The sequence below is a fragment of the Hydra vulgaris genome, chromosome 14 (assembly GCF_038396675.1).
Source record: "Hydra vulgaris chromosome 14, alternate assembly HydraT2T_AEP".
Classification (NCBI taxonomy): domain Eukaryota; kingdom Metazoa; phylum Cnidaria; class Hydrozoa; order Anthoathecata; family Hydridae; genus Hydra; species Hydra vulgaris.
In genome coordinates, this window is record NC_088933.1 from 35166274 (window position 1) to 35189282 (window position 23009).

The following is a 23009-nucleotide window of genomic DNA, read 5'->3' on the forward strand; positions in this document are numbered from 1 at the left end:
TGCGGCCAACCATAGCCATATTTTTCTTTTTAGCAGGACTCGGCATTAAATTAGTGAAACTTGCATTAAAATTCATTTCGAGTTGATCGACTGGAGCTGTTGAGGAACTGGGTTGATTGTCTGAAGCCATATGTAGATACGTAATTTAAGTGGGCCTTATTACCTGCTTTGGACCTGCCACGTTTATCAATAAAGTATCCTTTTGTTTCAACACGTGCATAAATATTAAATGTTGAGCAATGATAACTAATAAATACTTAAAGCAAACAAATGCACTTGAAAAAATAGAAGCGTTATAAAATATTTAAAAATGTGAAAATACATACTTTAAAAATTAGACTTAAGCAATTATTGACGGAACCAACGAAGTTATTTTGCTTTGTCAAACGCGCAATAAAGAAAAGTTTAATTTGTTTTTGCTGCCAGTGATAAAACCAGATAACTCTAATATTTTAATGCCGAAAAAAAGTTTCGCATTTTATATTTTCCCGTAGTTTGGGCTAACGGGCCTTATTACCCGCTGGGCCTTAATCATTATTAATGCTCAAATATTTAACACAATTGATGGAAGAGAAAATAGCAGTGCCAATCATAAAACAAGGAAAAATGTTACCTAAGAGCTCATTGAAATGCTTAAGCTTAGTTGAAAAAAATGAATCTACAACAAGCATTTCCACTTCTCTTAATTTATCTATCCGCACAGTTCAAAATCTTGTCGTTAAGTTTTACAGAGGAGAATTTGACGACATGACTGTATTCAAGTCGTTTTCTGAGGTAAAAGACCTATATATGCCCAAATAAAAAAAATCATTGAATTATGCATACAAATAAACAATCTTTGTGCGCAAAAAGCAATAAAAAAGAATCTTTCTGTAGCAGGCTTCAATATGTCTCAGCCTACTATTTGAAGAAAACTCAAACGCTCGGATTTATCAAGAAAACGTGTTCTGCATGTGCCAGAAGAACAAAACTCAATACAAGTTATTGATGCACGCAATGCATCTGCAAGCGAATTTAACGGAATTTCAATTAAAAAACTTATTTATTTTGATGAAACTGGGTTTAATGTGCACACTAACAGCACCCAAGGATATTTGCTAAGAGGTGCACTCGCAATTTTACAGTCGTCTGCAAATTGTGACAAGAATATTAGTTTGATTTGTGCTGTTTCAAAAACGGGAGTGTTGAATTATGAAATAAAAACTGGAGGCTGGAATGCAGATTCATTATGTACTTTCATTACAACAATGTTGGCACCAGCGAGTAGGAATGCAGATGGAAGAATGCAGTGGAAGCGCCGGTGTTTGTTATGGACAATTGTAAATTCTACAGGAGTCTTTCTATTAGACAAAAACAAGCCTCTTATGGCATAGCTATTTGCCAGCATACACGCAACAGCTTAATCCAATAGAATAATTTTTTCATCTTCGTTAAAGCATACTTGCAAACAGAGAGAAGGGCCTCAAAATACGGATGGGGTAATCACGGTACTTAATAATATTATGGATACTACAGAGTTTAACTCCATTTTAGAACCATATACGAAATTACATAAATCCAGCACTGGCTCGGCAACCATTTTTTAAATAAATAGCAGCGGCAACAACCTAGTTTATATTATAAATATATCTATATAAAAATATAAAAGCCTATTTAATGTTCATATGAAGTTCTATTAGAGATTTTATGGGTGGTTGACTCGCATATAAAAATGAATAAACGCGCATATAAAAATAAATAATCCTGTAATTTGTAAAATGAAATTTGAATATACGTACTCCTTTTTATTTTCATTTCTAAAGTTGAACACTTTTATTCTTACCATTAGAAATAAACTTTGATGTGTAAAATTGTTACTTTGCAAAATCAATATTTTTTTTGCTCTGCATTTCCATGACTTTAAATAATCTTATACTTTAAATAATCTTATGACATTATATATTCAAAGTCTTAATAAATGTTAGTAATAAATGTTAGTAATTAGTAATAAATAAAAATCGAAAAAACAAACTCTTATAAAAGTTTTAAAATACGAAGAAAATTTTTGAACCAGTTTTTGCAAAAATATCAATTTTTAAATTCAGTTTAAAAAAAAAGGGATTGTTTCATAAATAGCAATAACTCATCGTTTAATCGAGTTTTCAATGCTGTTTGCGTTTCAGAAACCTTTATAAACTCCACTATGATCTCTAAAGTTGCCGATAAGTTTGAAGCTACCTCCTCTGGTCGTATAAGCAGCGAACTTAAAATATCAGCAGCGGTATCTAAAACTTGTTCTGTTTCTTTATCATTTGACGCCCCGTTAAGTAAATTAAACGTTGGAATAAAATGATGCGGTAACATTTTATCTTCAAAAGCAGAAATTAATGTCGTTAGCAACACGAGTAGACACTCGCCAGCATTCTCTTTACACCACCATGACTGCTCAAAATTTTCGCTAACGTTAAGCATTACAGTTTTAACTAAATATGACGTTATAACTTTGATACCTTTGTTCGACAAAGGTTTAAGGTATTTGTAAAACAGACTTTTAAAAATAAAATAAATGTAGTGTTGCCAGGGCGTCCATAACCGGGCAATTTCAATCTCAGCAACTGAAAATGACAGTCGCCAGTCAATAGCACTATGTTGAAGTTCTTTACAAACAACGTGTACCCCATTTGCAACAATATTTTTGATGGTTGTTTGCTCCGGCCAGAGTCTTTCTTTTTTTGGCCACTCTGCTGCAATTTCTGGCCAAAAATTACATTTTAAACAAAAAACAAAGTCAATCGACATTCTTGATACATTTTTTTCTGAAAAATTTAACAACTCATTATTGTTGTATTTAGGATCTTCTGTTTCTTTCTGAGCAAAGCGTACAGTGTTCATAAAGAATAACTCTTGCTCTAAGAATGTATTGAAACCAATAATATATTGTTGGCTTTTTACATTAGTTTCAAAGTCAAGCAGTGTTTGCTCAGCTTCATCCGAATTCGGGTAATTTAAAAGTTTATTTAACTTCGATAAATGGTTTTCAAACTTTTGCCTTAAAATAGTTCGAATACTTTCAGTCACTTCGTTTGTTTCAAACCCCATGAATTGCCTTAGAGTATAACCTATAGTTTCTTGGCGATGATCACACAAAGTATCTGTTAAATATAAACATTGGTTTGAACATTCAATTGCTAAATTTATTTGTTCAACTTTTGTTTTTCCTTTTAACCTTGATTCTAGAAAATTGTGTTGAATCTGTACAAGCGTCTGTAACAAATGTTTGGCTCGCTGTCCAAACTCTGCAGAACTATTAACTACTTCATTAAGAACGTTTTTTGCTGTTTCTTGAGGATTGTTTTTACGTTCGCCTTGGAATTCGCGGTCATTTGAAAGTACTATATTTAATGTACCGGCAGCATCTTTGGACTTCCAGTCCGGATGATCTGTACAAGGTCTATAACCTCCTATATGTTTTAACAAATCAGGAGACTTATTAAAGGAATATTTAGCTTCAGATTTTAGAGCATCGCTGCCAAGATATTGTTTAAAATTCTCATTATTGCAGATAAAAAAATTATGAAATTTGTCTCCATGCTTTCCTACACATTCATTGATTACATCGGGGTCCATTTCCAACAAAATATGAACAAACATAGGATTACTCTTATCGCACTGCTCTAAACACATTTTATTAACTTGTGCAACCTGATACATTATGTCCAACTCTATTTCACTTTTACTGTCTTCAAAAAACAATCGTGCCAAGGTAGCACCTTCAACATTACTACCACTAACTATGGCTTCAACTTCATTGCTTAAAAATGGTTCGTTTAAATTTTGGGTTGAAACATTCACATACGCAGAAGCAACAGTTGACAATTTGGTTTCTTGCAACTTAATAACTTTTTCGATTTCATATGATGCTTTGCTTGAGATAGGTGAATGAATTAAAGCAGTTTCTATAACTGTTTTGTCTTCTACATTAATAATAGATTTGTCTAAATCTCGGCTTGAAACATTCAATGTTTCTGTTGGCAAGTTTGTTTCATGTAAAGTTGTGACGTTTTTTGAATGATTGGATTTAATTTTAGAGAAAGATGATTGGTTTATTGAAGAAATAATTCTATTTAGTTCTGAATTTTTCATATCTGAAGTTGATTTGATAAGTGAATCTACTGTCGTGCTGGTTATACTCGCCCACGCCAAACGATATTCATAGAGCTTTTCTGGTGAAACGTGCTTTTGAAACAATTGAATTACGACATCCATTAATTAAACTATTTATTTTGCTAAACAGAAATTTTGCAACAAATTACTTAACAAATGCATTATACAAATAACAATAGCAAAATACTCGATACAAAATATTAATGGTTTTGTTTTCATCTTTATTGAAATTAAAAATTTAAAAGCCATTTATAAAATCCATCACAAGTTTTTATAGCTCTTTTAAACACAAAATGTTGGTAAAAGCTTTAGAACTAAATTATATTTTGATAACTAAATATTTTTTACTTCGTATAAAGCATTTAAATTTATTATTTATATTTTTACAACAAAACTTAAGATTTTATGTCTATTTTGTAAATAGAAAACTTTTTTTTTAAATATGAATCTAATAAAATGTTTGTACCTTACTGTAAATTATAGCATCACAGTTTTTCTTTGATTGTCAACAAATATACCGTTAGTTGAAATAATATATTCCAATAGTGTAATGAAAATTTTTTTTAAATTGGTTGTTAAAAAAATTAGTGCAGTGTTGACAGTTTAAAAAAGATACAAGATGTTTGTAAACAATAAAATTTCCTTTGAATAATATTCCTGTTGAATAATATTCCTGAAAAATATTTCTGTTGAATAAAATATATGTTATTAAGAATAAAATGCATGTCATGAATTTTGATTCACCTTCATAAGGATAAGTCTTAATTTTTAACCATATTGTACTTTTTGTTAGATTGATGAACTATGAACGAACATTCATCTCTTATAAATTGCAATATGACAAATAACAAAACATACAAAATGAGAGAAAAACGTACTTATGCAAATTTCAATTAAATTTTTATGCATTATTGTTAAGTAAAACCTTTGCCTCGGTTTTACTTAACAAAGTTATACAAAAAAAGTTTTGGACTATACTCTAATATGCATGTAGATATTAAAAACAAATTTAATTTGTTAAGCTTAATCTGTAAATAAAGCTATAAGCTTACAAAAAAATCATTAACATTAAGATTAAATTGCTAATGTGCTTGCATGCACATTAGGGTGTCCCAAAAAACAAAATTTTTGAAAAATATATTCTCTCACCTCCTTAATTTGTTCTATATTATAAAAAAACATTAAGTTAAAAAAACTTTTGAATAAAAAAAAATTTCAGGGTTACCACAAGACCCTTAAACATCAAACAGGTCCCTAATATTCCCACCTCTGGGCAAGTTTTGCGACATCGATTAGGAATGAAGCGTAAACTTCCTATTAATTGCTCATTCGTGGTGCTCTGTGACAAGACCGTAAGAACTTCTTGGAGCATCTAAATGCAATTTAAAAAAATATATTATCAAGAAAAAAGTTTTTGAAAAGTATGTCATGATGGGTGTCAAATTATATAAAAACTTCAAAAATAATCATCATTTTATTACAAAAACATTAGGAAAAAAAGTTATAACTATAAAAACTTTGCAAAAATCCAAGTTTTTCATTTTTAATTTAAAAAAAATTTATTTTGTATGCGTTAAAATCTAAAATTGAGACCCAACATGACATACTTTTGAAAAACTTTTTTTTGACAATGTAGTAGACTTGTTTGATGTTTAAGGTGGCACCCCTGAAAGTACTTTTTCAAAATGTTTATAATTCCACTGTTTTTTAATAATATAGAGTACATTAAGAATATATTTTTAAAAAATTTTGTTTTTTGGGACACCGTAATGAACGTAAGGGTTAAAGCATTTTTACATCCTAATAATCACCTTGGGGAGGTGAGTTACATTAAAAAAATATGTATATATAAGTTTACAATGTAGATCGGGATGTTTTGACGGTCTATTTTTAAGTACAACATGTGAAGCTTATTTAAATGCTGATTTGGCATTAAAGTCATTAGTAAATTTATACAATAATTTTTTTTTTTTTTTGGGATAGGCTTGCGTGAGAAGGTGGTTTGAAGGACAAGAAGAGTAGCAATCTGGCATTTTTTCAAATTCCTCAAAATAAAAAATATATAAATTTCTGGCTCAAAAAGACAAGCAACCAGGAGAAGTTTTTTTTAAAATCAAGGTCTAGGCAAAAGGGGGCAAAGAAAAAGGGGTGAAAAAATGTATTAACTTTAAAGCTCTGTTCCTTTTAGCAATATCTTTACTAGCAAAACAAAGTTATGAAGTCTAATAATATTTTCCTAAATTTGTTATGCCAGTAAAGGCAGGTTTATATTTTTTTAAATTTTTAATGAAGTTTTTCGGAAGCCTCATAAAACAAAAATTAGAAATTAAAAGTTTATTTATTAAAGGTAATAATTTTGTAAAGGAAAAACAAATTTAAAATAAATAATAGAAAATTAAAAGTTTACCTTTGTTGCGTATTAGACCTATCTCTGTTATTAAATGAACATTTTGAAAATAAAATTTTAGGGTATTTATCCAAGACACAGGCCAACGACACGGGTTCCAAAGTGGAGGGGCGCTATTTTTTATATTCAAAAGTTCTTTAAAAAAACAAAACAAACCTTTTCAGAAAAAAAGTATGTGTGTGTGTGGGGGGGGGGGGGGCGCAACGCCCCTGGCCCACACATACACACACACACCCTGTCACCTGTTGCCCTTTTTTCTTGTACCCCTTTAAAAGGATGTCATAAAACTGGCACCCCCTCCCTTTATTTTTTAAAACAAAATCCGTTCTTAATTCAAGCATATTTATTGAGTTTTTCCACACGAATTAGATTTTTCTGTATTTGAATATCATTCAGCTTATTGTGTATATTTACGTTTGTTTCAGTAGTTAGTTTTTGTAGGCCTCCCTGAAGAAAAAATAATTATATTGTAGTATTTTATTCTATTTATTAAATTTAACCAAACTGTGTCTTACTACTCGTCCAACCAAGGATTTTTTTAAAAAATTGTCAATTGATATGATTTGATGAATTGATATGATTGGAATAAGGCAGTCCAATTCGTCTGAAATAACGCATTATTTGGAGTATTAAGGCCCTCCGTCTCAATTTCGTCCTCATCGAACCATTCAGCAAAAGCCGCGTTCTCTTCTAACGCGATTATGGCTATTAACTCTCTTTTGCGCTCGGCGGCAATGCGAAAAGGTTTGACTCGCAAAAAGCTATTATTCATTTAATTAATAATATTGGAATGAGTTATGCGACATAATTTATGAGCATGACTTAGGAGGCAAAGTACAAGCTACAATGCTAACAGATTCTTGAGACAAACTTGATTGCGCAGAATGACAAAACAGATCGTTAGGAGGAATTTTGAATGATTTTGATGATCAAGGAATAGTGCTCTGAATATTCGAGGCGATAAGAAAAAATATAGAAGGAAAATGATTCTTGCTGGTGACGTCAGAAACAGCTACAGCTTTCAAGTCATCTTCTGACTGGCAGATAGATGGCGTCACGGTAAGGAAGGAGGCGTGAACTTTCTGGTTTAACGCACATCCGCGGTGCTCTGTGACAAGACCGTTAGGTCTTCTTGGGGCACCTAAATAACAGTATAAAAAAAAAAAAAAAGATAGGTGGAGGCAGAAATTGACCGGGAATAACATGAAAATAAGAGCTCCTTTTCAAAGTACAATATCCGGGATCACCACATTTCATAATTTGCGTGAAATATTGACTGGTGCGCACATGAAAGGCCAACCATTCCTATTCTTTTGATAAAAGATGACAAGCATTGAGCACTGTCTTGCCGTCTTGATTGATATACTCGGCCACTGTTTGAAACTGATAAATCATCAGACCTAAAAAAACTGAGGCACAGATCTTTCCAGCGAAATCAAAAATTTGTTTCTCTAAAAGAAGGTTTACTGCCCTACCTTAAATATTAATTGCAATGCAGATAATTAATTCCCTAAGTCATGCTTTATATATACTTTTTAGATAAAGAATTGATATTAAAAATGAATTTAAATACCTTGAGAGTAAGATGAGTTCCATAATGATCATGAGGGAGGATCAATCCGGCCAACTTTTTCCTCAGTTGAGCCATCCTTGTTTCGGCTCTATTGAAAGCTCTTTCTCATTCGTCAAAATGAATAAGACATCCAAGTCATTTATAAGGAAATGATGAATTGCGGTAAAAAAAGTAAATATATAAATTAGGAGAAATATAACTGATAGACTGCAATTTAAATGTCTAAAAAAAACGGTTATACCAATTTCAATGGCTTCAGCGTATCGTGGAATTTCATCTGGTCTACTATCAACACTGAAGACAACCACTGGCTTTACCAATTTTGTCAAAGGGTCCTTTGTAATAGAATTGAACTCTGGCAGAGTCAAAAATTATTCAAAGTCTAATCCGTGAGCATATGCTGTCGATGATGAATGCTTTCCAGATCAAACAGCAAAATATGTGGGACCGGAATAGGCAACGGCGTCAGATTTTCCAAGCCCAGCTTGATTGATTTCAATGCCTGACGGGATGAGCTTGTGCTTTGCAACGGTAACCCGATCATAATCAGGAAGAGAAACTCGATATTCCATATGCATCAATATAGAAGTTTGTTTGTTTGCATCGGTGATTCCAAACGGAATCCATTATCGTCTTGACTTGTAAAGCACACATCCTTGGGGCCTTAAAAAGAGCAAACTTATTTCACATTCCTTATTGTTGCTGTACAAAATGGACCATCCATCTGACCTAAATGGAGATCGTTTTTGTCTCGCATCAACTTGACTGGAACCGTATGGTAGTGTCTTTTTTCTTCAAATAATTTGCTTCGTTTTGGCATCAACCGAGTATATAAAGCGCTTCTGCTAAAATGGTAGCCTCTCAAATTGTTGTATGAGCTCGGCACCGAGCTCATACAAAAATTTAAGACTCTTTATAAAGTAGTTTAAAAAATATAAGTGAGTATGGTTAGAGACTAAAAATTTATACTTAGTCCTAATATAGTCCAATATAATTTTTTATTAGCTAAAGTTGCACTCGCAACCTATATAGGTCAGGTTGTCTCTTATCATGGGCAGCAAATACATGTTTAGCAAGTTGAATGATGATGCGCAATATCTCAAATTGTTCTACTTCAATAGTAGGGTGACCAATTCCGTCAAGTACTTTAAAAGCTTTTTTTACTTCCGGGTGGTCTGCGAACACCTGCAGTATCGAAAAGAACTATAAAAGATAGTTATTATTTATATTCTAAATTATTATTTGTGTACCTTATTTTGATGCAATAATGATACCTGATTCATGATAGTTTTCTTTTCAGCCGTTGATTTTTATTTTGACTTCATATTGCCGATCATCTTGTTTAAATTAGTGATGAGCTCCTGGACAATGGCCTTTTTCTTTTTAATGGTTTCTTCTTCAGCATGGGTCCATAGGCCACTTCTTTTTCTGCTCTTTATAGCAACTATTTCTTGATTCAAAACGAAAATCTTTACTTTGATTATGTCTTGAGCATGAGTCTTGACCTTCTTTGTATTAATTTGAACTGAGCTGGGGATGTCGTGTCGAGAGGCATTAGACGTAGTAACAACATAGATTGGTTCAATAAATTGATCTGAATCGGGCTGAAACTCTAAGGAGCAAGAACTGGCAAGGGAATAGACAGACTGCTTGGTAGTTTGCTGGGCCCAAAATGATATTAAAGAACCTTTTTGTTTCAAGACCATTGAGGTATATTTTTGGATCAATGTCTTTACTTGGTCCTCCAAATTTTGCTTTTCTTTGATCTCATTTCATAATTTATGGACATCTTTTCGACAATCTACTTTTTTTTAACGGATAAGCGTTATTGTAAGATTTTGTACGCGAATTTAGAAGACTATTTTTATCCTTCTTTTGACATACAGATAACAATACTGAGTGTACATATATAAGCGTTATCTCGAGGCAGTGGTAAGAATACAAGAGAATTTCTCGTAAATAATTAATTAAAAGTCTTAGGGAAACTTCCTTCCTAACGCATCGCGTTCAAAACTGACGTTAGAAATCTTATTTATTATCGCTGCTCAAAAACGTACGTACTGTAACAATTATTTAGTTTAAAACTCATACTTTTGTTTTAAGTGATTTGTTTTAATATTTTTGAAGTTAACATCTCTAGTAACTCTGTCATCTTTAAATTTAAAGAAAACTTTGATGCAGATTTTCTAGTAAAGTTGTTTGGTTGTTTATAGCGCAGATTTTTTCTTTTGAAATTTTTTTAAAATTGTTTTGAAATTGTTTTTAACTTAAAAATACGTCGCGAATAATTATTAATAACTTAAAACGCGCAAGTTTTTCAATATTAGCGTTTTTAAAAGTTAAGTCGTAAAAAACTTGCTAATGTTTGCACTGACACCTCTTGGGGATTCGGCATGCTTAAACTCACTTTAAAAAATCCACCTTTTAAAAAAAACCTTAAAAATATGCTTTGAAATGATTGCTGCACAACCAATACCATTTGAAAATCATTTGTAATATTTTTTTTAGACACAATTTCCTTTGGACAAATGTTTTAAATACTCTATTAATAAAATCATTGGTGATAGCAAAACTATGTCCTTGAGGACGACCTTTCACAAAGAATTTGCACTATAATTTAATAAAAAGCCGGAGCGCTCAACATTTGAAATTTAAATAACGACAAACTACCAACTGTTTAGCAGTATTATTCGTAATATATTCAATATATATATATATATATATATATATATATATATATATATATATATATATATATATATATATATATTTATATATATATATATATATATATATATATATATATATATATATATATATATATATATATATATATATATAAATATATATATATATATATATATAAATATATATATATATATGCACGAATATAATAGTTAATCAAATATCAAGAGGAATTTTTTTTCTTAAATAACGATAAATAAAAACTTTACGTTCCCTAACGTTAACTTCATATACACATGTTTACATAGTTTTCCATGTTTTTAAAACTAAAATAAAAAAATTCTAAATTGTGACATCCTTCTACAATGACCCCCCCGCCCCCTTGTCCGTTTATCTTTATCCCCTCCCCCTTATTAGCATGACGTCCTTTATGGATGACCTTATACATCCTTACAAGATATACGGCATTTATTATTTATCAACGAATGATACCTTTAACTTCAAGCAGAACCATAAAAGTAACTTAAAAAAGTCCTAGTTAGAGCTTTCACTACAAATATACGACCAATTTTAGAATATTGTTCTCCAGTTTGGTCGCCAGACCAAACTAGGTTGATTAAATCAGTTGAAAGTGTTCAACGAAAATTTACAAAGAAAATTAGGAACCTTAGAAATTTATCCTATCATAATAGACTACAGTTGCTTGGTTTGGAGTCACTCGAAGTTCGGCGCATTAAAAACGACATAATAACTTGTTTTAAAATTTTTCGTAAACCTGTTTGTACAAAACATATGTTCTTTACGATTGACAACAGTAGCAACACCGGGGGTCATATTTATAAAATACGCCAGCAATTTAGTTTCTTGGATTTAAGAAAATATAGTTTTTCTTACCGAGTTGCTGACACGTGGAACAATATGACTTCAAGCTGTGAATGCAAACAAAAATTTGTTTTTTTTGTTTTTTTTTAGGTGCCCCAAGAAGTCCTAACGGTCTTGTCACAGAGCACCGCGGAAGTGCATTTAACCAGGAAGTTCGCGCCTCCTTCCTTACCGTGACGCGAAAATTAGGATATAATATTAAAATAAAAAAAATAAAAATTTAAATTAAAAATTTTTATTTTTTAATTTAAAAATTTTTATTTTTTAATTTAAAAAATTTTTATTTTTAAATTAAATTAAATTTTTTAAATTAAATTTTGAATTTTTTTAAACTAAATTAAATTTTTTAAATTAAATTTTTATTTTTAAATTAAAAAAAAAAAATAAAAAAAAAAAATAAAAAAAAAAAATAATTAAATATTTTGATTTCAACAAATACTTATGTAAAAGGAACAACTCTTTGTTTCTTTATAATTTTGTTATTGGTTTTGTTGTGACATTTTTTTAAATTTCATTAATGGGCACACTACTCATCTTTGTATGGGCCTTCGTGTTCTTTTAAACATGTATTTGATGTTCTAATAAATACCAATAAATCAATTATTCAACCAATCAATCAAAGTTTGAACCTGCAAGTTAAACTTGAATTTTCAAAACGATCTTTTTTTTTTATATGGTTGCTATGAGTTACAATAATCTTAAAAAAAATACCATGATAAAAATTACTATGATAAAAAATGCTGTAGTAAAAAATTTGAATAATAAAAGTAGCTTTAAAGTTTTGTTAAAATATGCATTTCTAATAAGATATAAATTGTTTTGTATATTTTCTGAATTTGTAATTATACTTCCAACTTTTAATAACTTTTTTTCCTTATTACTACAGGACGCACAATGATAGCAGTTTTTAACATAAGTGCATATATATTTATGATATATTTCCTGTATAAATATTTTACAATAATAATAACAATAAAAATAATTATTACTTTTAAGTATAAAAGCCAAATTAGGTTATAATCCAAATGCAGTAATGATATTTTGTTTTTTATAAACACTACGTCACTATAAATTTCTCACAATAATTTTATTGCTTCTGTTTAGATTTCATAATGCTGCAAATAACAATTATTCTGTTACTGTTATATATTTATTATAAGTGAAGTTGTTGTTTTTCCAGACTGCTGGGAACTATTGATTTGAAATCAAGTCAGAAATGCAATGCTTTTAGTTTATGAGTTTTGGAGTAAAATATGGAGACCTTTAGTTTTTGAGTAAAATATACGTACGTTTAAAAAAGGTCATAAGGCGTATTTCAGAACGAGAAAGGAAAAAAATAATAATAATAACTAAATTTTACATTGACTTTAATAAAATTTAATAAACTATCGTGTTTTTAATGAATAGCCTTTAGTAGTTATTAATAACCTGATTAAAATTGTTTTCATTAAACAATCTAAAAATTATAATTGTATTTAATAGTCTGAAAAATGGCAGAATATTTAAATACAATTTTACTATATTTAAACATTCATTGCATTTCATGTGCATGTTACTTGGCAATGGAGAGTTTATAAATAACTTGTACACTGTTTTTTCACAGTATTTTTAACTTTTTTTTGTAATTTTTAGTTCCATCTCTTTCTCACCTCAAGTAAGTATATAACTTATATCTTTTCAAATAAATAGCAGATTACCTTTTTTTTTCTTTTATCAAAGATTTTCTATAACAATATGGTATAAAAAATATGATATTGACAATTTTTTTTTTCAATGGATCTCTTTTATGTAATATTTAGTCCCATCTGCAACTGCTACCACTGAGAAGTTTATTAGTTAGAACTTGTCATAGTGTTTATAGATTCCACTGTATAAAGGAGATTTTTTAGTTTGTTTATCAATCCTGTTTTATATAACAATATATGTATTTGTATTTTTATATTTTAATATTAACAAGTTTTCTTTTTTTTGTTTGTATCTCTTTTATGTATTTTTTTTTCATTCCAAAGTTTTTCATTCATTCAACAAACATCTTTACTTTTTCTTGAGGAAGGTTTCAGTATGAAGGTTAATTTTTTGTCAACTTTTGATTTATGCATATGGCAACCTGATTTATTTGAAATTTAATTTAGTTATATATAAGATCTCCATTTAGATTGTTATGATAATCATTTTGGTATTAATGTTCACAAAGTAGTCCCTTATTGTTAGCGGTCTCATGTTCTGATATTATATCCTAAATATTTTACCATCTGTATTTAAAGGCATTTTTTTTTTCTAATTGGATACAACAATGATAATTTGATAATGCAATGAAATATATTTCTTAATAAGTTATTTGACTTATTAAAGATGAAAATACATTTAAGAATAAAACATTTTTTCATTTTAGGATGCGTGCAACTATCAATGCCACATTCAACATACTTATCACCTAAACAAAAATTAGAAATCTCACAACATAGTATAAAGTAAAAACAAATATATATATATATATATATATATATATATATATATATATATATATATATATATATATATATATATATATATATATATATATATATATATATATATATATATATATATATATATATATATATTTTCAAAACTTCTCTTCAGCAAAAAATTTGAAAATACTTTTAAAAACAAGACCACTTTTTTAGTTTTATCAAAAATCATTTTATTATTCAAGTCAAGTTTCGACTCTTTATAGTCATCATCAGTTAAAATATATTTATTAAAAACGGTATAAAATATAGTACATAATCGTACAAATAAACACAATAAAACCCATAAAATCGATGATAAACATTCTATATATACAAATGGAATTATTGAAAATTATTTTAACTAATGTCAAAAACAAAAAAACGGTAAATTATATTAAATGGTAAGAGTCATTTTTACATGATTTACTTGTTTATTCATATCGGTTTTTTCCCATCCTATATGAATACTTTCTATAATTTTTTATTCAATTTTGTTATTGACACGATTCAAAATTGAAAAGCATTCATCATTTTAATTTGTAAAACATTTTTCTTTTGAGTGAAGGTGCTTATAAATAAGTCAGTTTTTATCCCTTCTGTAGTGTTCAATTGAATAGCTGTAGAACTCTTAGATTTCTACCAAAATTTGCGTGTTTTAATTTACCTGGTACATCTAAATTAGATTCTTGTTTGATAAGGAAAAGATCACTCAGCAGTGCAATAGCCAGACGCAACAAGGAGAAACTACAACGTTTTTACAATTTTGCACTCTTATTAAAGCCAAATTCAAAGTGAATTTATATTCAATAGATTGGTTTATTTTGATCAAAGCTTTGAATTGTAATACCAAAAAAGAAATTAAAAAATTTAACAAATCGCAAAATTACTCTATTAAATGCTTCCGATATCATTACAAATTGTTCTTCGTAAAAGCCTTCGAACGACTAAAATCCCACTTAAACACCTTAGAAGTTCCAATGTATACTCTTTCATTGAACTCAATAATTGATTTCTTAAAAATAGTTTAAAAATGAATGACAATTCTGGTAAACTAAAAGCTGAACCATCTTATCTAGCCAATTCATATATATATAACTACCGACCATCTAAAGAATCTTTAAAAAAGCATGACATTTTAAAAAAACTTAGTAAAAATCCGTATATTGTCATTTTAAAACCAGATAAAGGAAATGGTGTTGTTATATTGGATAGAAAAGTTTATGGCAACGGGATTTACAATATTATTAATAACCCAACTAAACTTAAACATTTAAATAAAGACGTCACCATTAATAAGGAAACGCAACTTCAAAACTTCTTAAGGAAACTCATAAGTCAAGGTTTCTTTGATAATTCAAATTATAATAAAATTTATCCTACATACTCTCGTTCTGCTCGAATACATGTCTTCCAAAAATGCATAAATTAAGGTCTTCTGATCATGATATATGTTTTCGACCTATTGTATCATCTATTGGCACTTATAACTATCATTTGGCAAGATTTCTTTGAGATTTATTATCTCCATTAAAATCGTCTGAATTTTGTTCTAAAGATTCTTTCACCTTTGTTAAAGAAGTAAATGAAGCGAACCTATTTAACAGTTTTCTAGGGTCTTTTGATATAACAAGTTTATTCACAAACATTCCATTACAAGAAACAATAAATATTGTCGATGCTACCAAAAAAACAATACAAATCTTAAAATCAACAAAAGTAATTTAAAAAAAGTTTCTTTTCGCAACAGCACAAACATATTTTCACTTTAAAGGACAGGTTTATGACCAAATTGATGGCGTTGCTATGGGTTCTATATTAGCACCTGCACTTGCTAATCTGTTTATGGGTAATTTAAAAAAAAAATGGGTCAAATCTACTAATGGAAAAAACCCGTTGTTTTACAAACGTTATGTAGATGACATTTTTGTTGCTTTCCCCTTAAAAAACCACGCAATTTTACTCTTGAACTACATTAACAAAAAACATTCTTCAATATCTTTAACCATGAAAAAGTAAGAAAACTCAAAAATATCTTTTTTGAACATAACTCTATGTAAGTCGAACAGTTTAAGAACGGTTTTTCATAAAAATACCTTTACTGGATTATACACCAACTTTGACAGCTTTACTTCATTATCATATAAAATGTCTTATAAAATGTTTAACTGATAGAACTTTCAAAATTAACAATACTATCCTTGGTCTCGGTTATGGTATTAACAATCTTTTTAAAATTCTCAAAAGTAATATGTACACATCTTGGATAATAGAAAAAATCCACAAGTCTTACTTAAGCAAAGATAACTATGTTGTTCCATTACCGTCTGAACACCTTACAAACACTCGCTATTTCAAACTCCTTTATTTTGATCAAATATTGGAGCTAACGAAGCAAAGACTACACGCAACAATCAAGAGACAGTGTAAGTCGGTTACCGTAAAATTAGTTATAAATTCGCTAAAAGTGCCTAACTTTTTTACATCTAAAGATTACCTTCGTGCAGATTTTAAATCAGTGGTCGTTTACAAATTTGTTTGTGCAAGATGTAAATCCTGTTACATAAGCGAAACTTCTCGCCACTTAAAGACACGAATGATTGAAAACTACAGATGGGATAAAAACTTATTTACAAGCATCTTCACTCAAAAAAAAAAATGTTTTACAAATTATAATTATGAATACTTTTCAATTTTGGATCGTGCCTATAACAAAATTGAATTAAAAATTAAAGAAAGTATTCGTATAGGATGGGAAAAACTTGAAATGAATTAACAAGTAAACCATGTAAAAATGACTCCTACCATTTACTATAGTTTACCAGTTCTTTTATTATATTTGACATTTATTAAAATAACTTTTAATAATTCTTTTTGTATATATAGGAAGTTTGTTATCAATTTTATGGCTTTTATTATTTTCAAAAATATGTACCTAGTAAGTTTCATACCTTTTTTAGCGAATATATTTTAACTGATGATGATTATATATAGTTGAAATATGACTTGAATAGTAAAATGTTTTTAAATAATATATATGTATATATATATATATATATATATATATATATATATATATATATATATATATATATATATATATATATATATATATATATATATATATAATGTATTCTACAAAATAGAGTGCTCAATGTTCTTAAAAGAACAGAGCAATTATAATTTAGTAGAAAATCACCTAACAAATATTTTTCTCATTTTACACTGTGTTTCATCAATAAAGACTCATCAGAAAATCCTTTTTTAAGAGTATTTGTTGATGAAACAGTGTAAAATGAGAAAAATTTTTGTTAAGTGATTTTCGACTAATTTAATTTTACATTCTTTGTGGTCTGAACTTGATTCATTAGTAAATATTAAATACATTAGGTTCCAGGTCTACTATGGAATTGAGTTAGATGGCAAAATGCAAAAAGATTTTTAGACAACTTAGATTATAAAAAAAGAATTTGGAATATATATTAAGTATGAGTTCTTTTTGAGTATAAAGGTTCTTGTCAATTAAAGACTTCAAATATTTATTTTAAAACCTTCAAGTTCATCTGAATGACAGCCTTAAAAAATAATTAAGTATAAGCCGGAAAGTTCCTATACTTTTTTGCTATCTTCATCCTTTCCTCCAATATATTAAATATATCTTAGATGTGTATGTAGAACAAGTTGGTGACAGTGCAAGCCACCACCAAATATGGAAGAAGTACAAATGATGCTCGGAATATAATGACTATGTAAATCAACTAAAGACAAAATATTGTCGTATTTGGAAAAAGTAATTTAAAATAATACTTTATTATACTCATTTAGTTTAATAATTAGTTTAACTTACTTTTGGTTATGAATTTATTGTGACTCCATGTACTTGGGTCATAAAGCATTGAATATTTGTACAAAAGTAATTAAAAAAAAAATAATTTGATTTTTTTTTTGAAAAAGATCACCCACAAACCAAAACTTCAAATTATTCATACATGCTTAATGTTTGTGTCAATCTTAAACAGAATATTTTTGAATATGGTGTTCTTTGATAATTAAAAATTTTGGCACAAACACTAAAACCTTTGAAATTATATTGTTGCATTTGAGTAATGCAAGATGACATTTTCTTTTGCCCTTACTAATAACCGAATAAAAGTAATTAGTGAATAAATTCATTCGCTTTTAATTTTTGTTCAATCTGGCAACGAATAGTCTACTTCTTGTATTCCTGAATTACCAGTAGCCGAATATTTCCTTTATCTTTTTTCACGATACTTTTCAAAAAATCCTTTACTTTTCAAAAAATCCAACACCGCATAAAATATAATGCTGTTCCTCGTTTGCGGGACACAAGGGCCATGGGATTAATTCTGTGAAATCGTTTTCTTCAACTATTTTGTCTAATATTGTTCTAAAACCGCTCGCTAAGTTGCCACTGCTTTAATTTAAAAATGTTTCCACCCATAAAACATAATGTTTTGTTTTTGTTGTGCTAAAATATGCCGTTAAATTGTACATGTTTAGTTTTCTTTGGCTATAAATTTAGTTTGCACTTTATAAAAAATTATTATGAGTGGCATTATGAACAACCAATTTTTTATTCAAAAAAAATATATAGATATTTTTAAAGCACTATTTATAATATGGTTTTTGTATATAATACTATATATGGTATATGGTTTTAAAAGAAGTACATTTTCTCTTCACGTATTTCCATATATATTTTTCTGTGATGGCCTAGAATCAACTAGCAGGCCTAAAACAAGAAAAAAGTGCCCAATTTTTGGTTCACCGATAAAACTGAGATTGTTTTACCAACCTATAATAATGTTATGAAATACTTTTTATTTAATAGGCATGAGCCGGAACCAAACTTTCATACCAAAGACCATACTGTAGCAGAAAAGGTTTCTACACGCATTGAAAAATTTGGTTGAAATTGTCTATTCCAGTGATATCACATAGGAGAGTTTTAAAACTAATTTAGACATACCATGATCAATATAGGAAACTGATTAAGCCATTTATGATCCGACATAATGACAAGAGGCATAAGAAGAAGTACAAAGAAAAACTTCAATGCTTCAGTGGCTACAATTACAGTGGCTAGTAATATAGTTTCATTGCAAAAAATTCCCACTGCACCATTTACTTCAACAATTTGTTGGCCCGACAACCGGTCCTTCTTGACCTATAGATACAGCATTATCAACACGTCGACAATTGACCGTAGTTTGTTTTGAAAAAATACACACTGCTTTGTCTACAGTATAATCAAAAAGACTCAGCTCGGATCAAATTAGTTCTGGAAATCCCAAGTGCTGTCTTTCTGGGTGAATGATCATCAGTATTTGCGCAAATAATCCATAATAATAAATTTACAAATCTGTTATAAATCAAAGAGAATAAGTCTATTAACATAAATATAATCATAAATCGCATAAATCAAGTTTATATTTCAAATTAATAGCAAGTATAAAATCTTTTAATTTATTTTTAAAAACATAAAAACGAATAAAAGGATCAAAATTAGGCAGAACTATTTTATTCCAAAGGTAAGATGCGCGATAATACTAAATTTATTAAACTTTGTTCTACAAAATGGTTTATTTAGCTTCAATGTAAAAAGGCCGGTAAAAACAGGTAGGGACAAATTGTTTTTCCACGTATAAGTAAAACATAAAACATTAAAGACGTTAAGTCTGTAGACATTAAATATTTTCATTTCATCAAAAAAAGGTTTTGAATGGAAAGAGCGATCCACATAATTAATTACGCAAATTTATTTCTGACGTTGTAGTTTACTTTTATCGGTACTACCCAATGCAATATTTATATAGCTGTGTATAATGCGTAATTTATATAGCTGTGTATAAATGAGTCATAGAGCTGTGTAAAGCTTTTTTTGTTTAAGTAAGGTCGGGCTTTATACCAAATGCCAATATTTTTAGATACTTTGGCGCTTATATGATTAGTATGGTTTTTCCAAGTAATATTGTCACCAAGATAATCATCTAGGAATCTTATAACAAAATCTCTTTTTATTGCTGTTTTCTAGAACCATCTAGAAATGTTTTTAAGTTCATTATTTGATCTTGAGAAAACTTTGTAATCACAGTTAACGTTTGACCTTTTTGACGCAGTTATTAGAGAGGTAGTCATGACTGGTTAATCAACTGTTATTCATTATTCCAGGTTTCCATGTCACATTCATGATGTTAAACATTGCGTTAATGTTGTTACTCAAGCGTCGGCAGCAGTGCACAATCATAATTTGAGAGACAGATTTATCCAATTGTGATTAAAGAGTCGGCCTATAGCATTACCTTGTATTAAAGTTGTGTTAAATTGTTTTATTCTATGTTATAAAGTAAAACTTAAGGCGTTCACTTTTATGCACCATTGCTAATATTGTAATACGTTGTAACATTTTGATATAAATATAAACCAACTTTGTTTTTAGTCTTTTTTTTAGCTTTTGTGGTTCTTTTCCAAATGACAGGGGAAATACTACATTAGTATATAACTGTGATATAAATTTAAAAAAAAATTCAAATTTAAGTCACAGTTTTATATTACTTTAGTTTAAATTATTTTTAGTTTAAAATAATCAAATTTTCTTAGGAAAGTCATGGGGTAAAAAGGGGTCAAAATAATCTCTTTTTTTTTTCACAATTTACTAATAGCATTACTAGCAGTTAAAAATAAAATCAAAACAAAATCTAAACCTCTAAAAAAAAAAAGTTTTATAGGTTTTTAGGGCCCTTTTTTTCCACCTTGGGGCACCTGAAGAGCATAATTATTATTATTATTATTATCATTATTATTGTTATTATTATTGTTATTATTATTTTTATTATTATTGTTATTATTATTGTTATTATTATTGTCATTATTATTGTTATTATTATTGTTATTATTATTGTTATTATTATTGTTATTATTATTGTTATTATTATTGTAATTATTATTGTTATTATTATTATTGTTTTTTTTGAAACTCGATAATTTATACAAAAACGAAATTTTTTATTGTTATAACAAATAAAAATTTTGACCGCTTTATTTTCACCTAACATTTCAATGCATCACACTGACCGCATCTTTTTGCTCTTTTCAAACACTGTGTTTCTTTGTCTTTTGACTGTTAGGCTTGGTGATAATTGTTTCTATAATTAGCGCATTATATATATATATATATATATATATATATATATATATAGGTTTTATAGAAAGCACAATATATATATATATAGGTTTTTACAAAAAGTTTAGAATGTCTAAGTAAAATGTCTTGCACAATTGTACTTTGTCACTCTTTACATTAAAATCTAAGAAAAAGTGTAACTCTCTATGGTGGAATTTTCAAGCAACTAACTTTTTCTCAGTTCATGCTGCAATAAACATATATATGGTTTAAACAATTCATTACGTTCTTCTTTTCTTTTACGTTTTTCTTCTTTAGAAATAATTTTTGAGCAAGTGTAAAAACAACTATATAAACAATTTTTGCAATTTTTAATTTGTTTTTTGGGTAATTGTTACCCTATGCAACTAACATAACTCTTTCCTGATTGGTGACTTTTTTTTCGGACATTGTTCTTCATGTTTCTGTCGCACAACGTCGTACTCGTTTATTTTTTTGTTTTTTGTTTGTTACAAACTGTTATTGTTCACAAATTGTCAAACTACACCACGAAAATGAAAATTGATTTATACATATTATTTCTTAATATCTCAATCTTATTTTGAAACTATTTTTAGGTAGTTAATTAATTTCAACGACTTTAACTAAACCTCACCTTAAATTATCTTCATTTTCAACATTTGAAGAGTTGTCTGAATTTGGTTCATACAATGAGATTTTCAGTTTCTACAATCACAACTACAGTCACATTGTCAGTTTCTATCGTTTATACTGATTTTATTCAATTAAGTTTTAATGAAATATTAAATGTATCAATTATATAGATTACAAACAAACCTAAATTATTTGACACAGGCTTTATATTGTGTTTGTTAGTGCTTCAATCTAAACTAATGCATCAAAGAGAACTTAACTGCACACACCTGCGTTCTCTGATTTTTGCTATGACATTTGAGCCATCATCTTTGTTCTTTTATTTAACCTATTTATTTTAGCACTATTGATTAAAAAAGGCAATACGCGATTAGTGATAAAACACACCAAAAAACTCCAAGAAACAAATAAACTTTTAGTAGGTCAAAAAAGAATTTGAAAGCTCACTACAACACAAACATCAATAGTTCATCGATAGTAATGAAATTGGCTACAGTTGCAAAGTAGAACTATGTTGTCCTATAAAAAAAACTTTTTGTGTTCTTGAGGTTACATGGTTCCAACAACCGTTAAAATCTTGTTGTAATTTTTTTAAATTTCTATTGAAGATAGAACTCTCATGTTCTGAAAATTCTTTTATTATGGTCGGTACAAATACTAAATTGATACTGGTTATATACTGGCATATTTTAAGAATTTTGATACAAAAATCTTATTTTTGCAAAGTTTGTAGCTCAGAACCTTGTAGTTCTGAGGTCGCGAAAAGTGGAAAATCTAATTTCTTTTTCCATAAACTTCTTTCTCAATTTATTTTATGCGTTGTCGGTTCCCTTTGATAAATTCTCCCAGGAACTGCTAGCAACCAACAATTTGAATTTGGAGTGGTATCCTACTGTTATCTTCCAGTTAATGTTTTTCTAGTGGAACAGTTCTACTTTTCTACTACTAAGTGACTCGTAAAGACGGAGATTCTTCATTTAAAATGTCTGTAGTGGAAGCAATTTTCTTATAATGAGATTCTTCACCCAGTTT

At 28.7% G+C, this 23009-nt stretch overlaps 1 protein-coding gene across 1 annotated transcript in view; it reads right to left on the reverse strand.

Annotated features, from left to right (window-relative positions):
- Nucleotides 1–1749: 1749 nt before the first annotated feature.
- Nucleotides 1750–23009, reverse strand: part of LOC105844242 (uncharacterized) — a 32859-nt gene continuing 11599 nt past the window's right edge. Inside the window, exon 2 of the mRNA XM_065817120.1 lies at nt 1750–4265. Coding sequence (XP_065673192.1) covers nt 2086–4245 — 2160 coding nt within the window. The 5' untranslated portion in view covers nt 4246–4265 and the 3' untranslated portion in view covers nt 1750–2085. The remainder of the gene's footprint in view (nt 4266–23009) is intronic.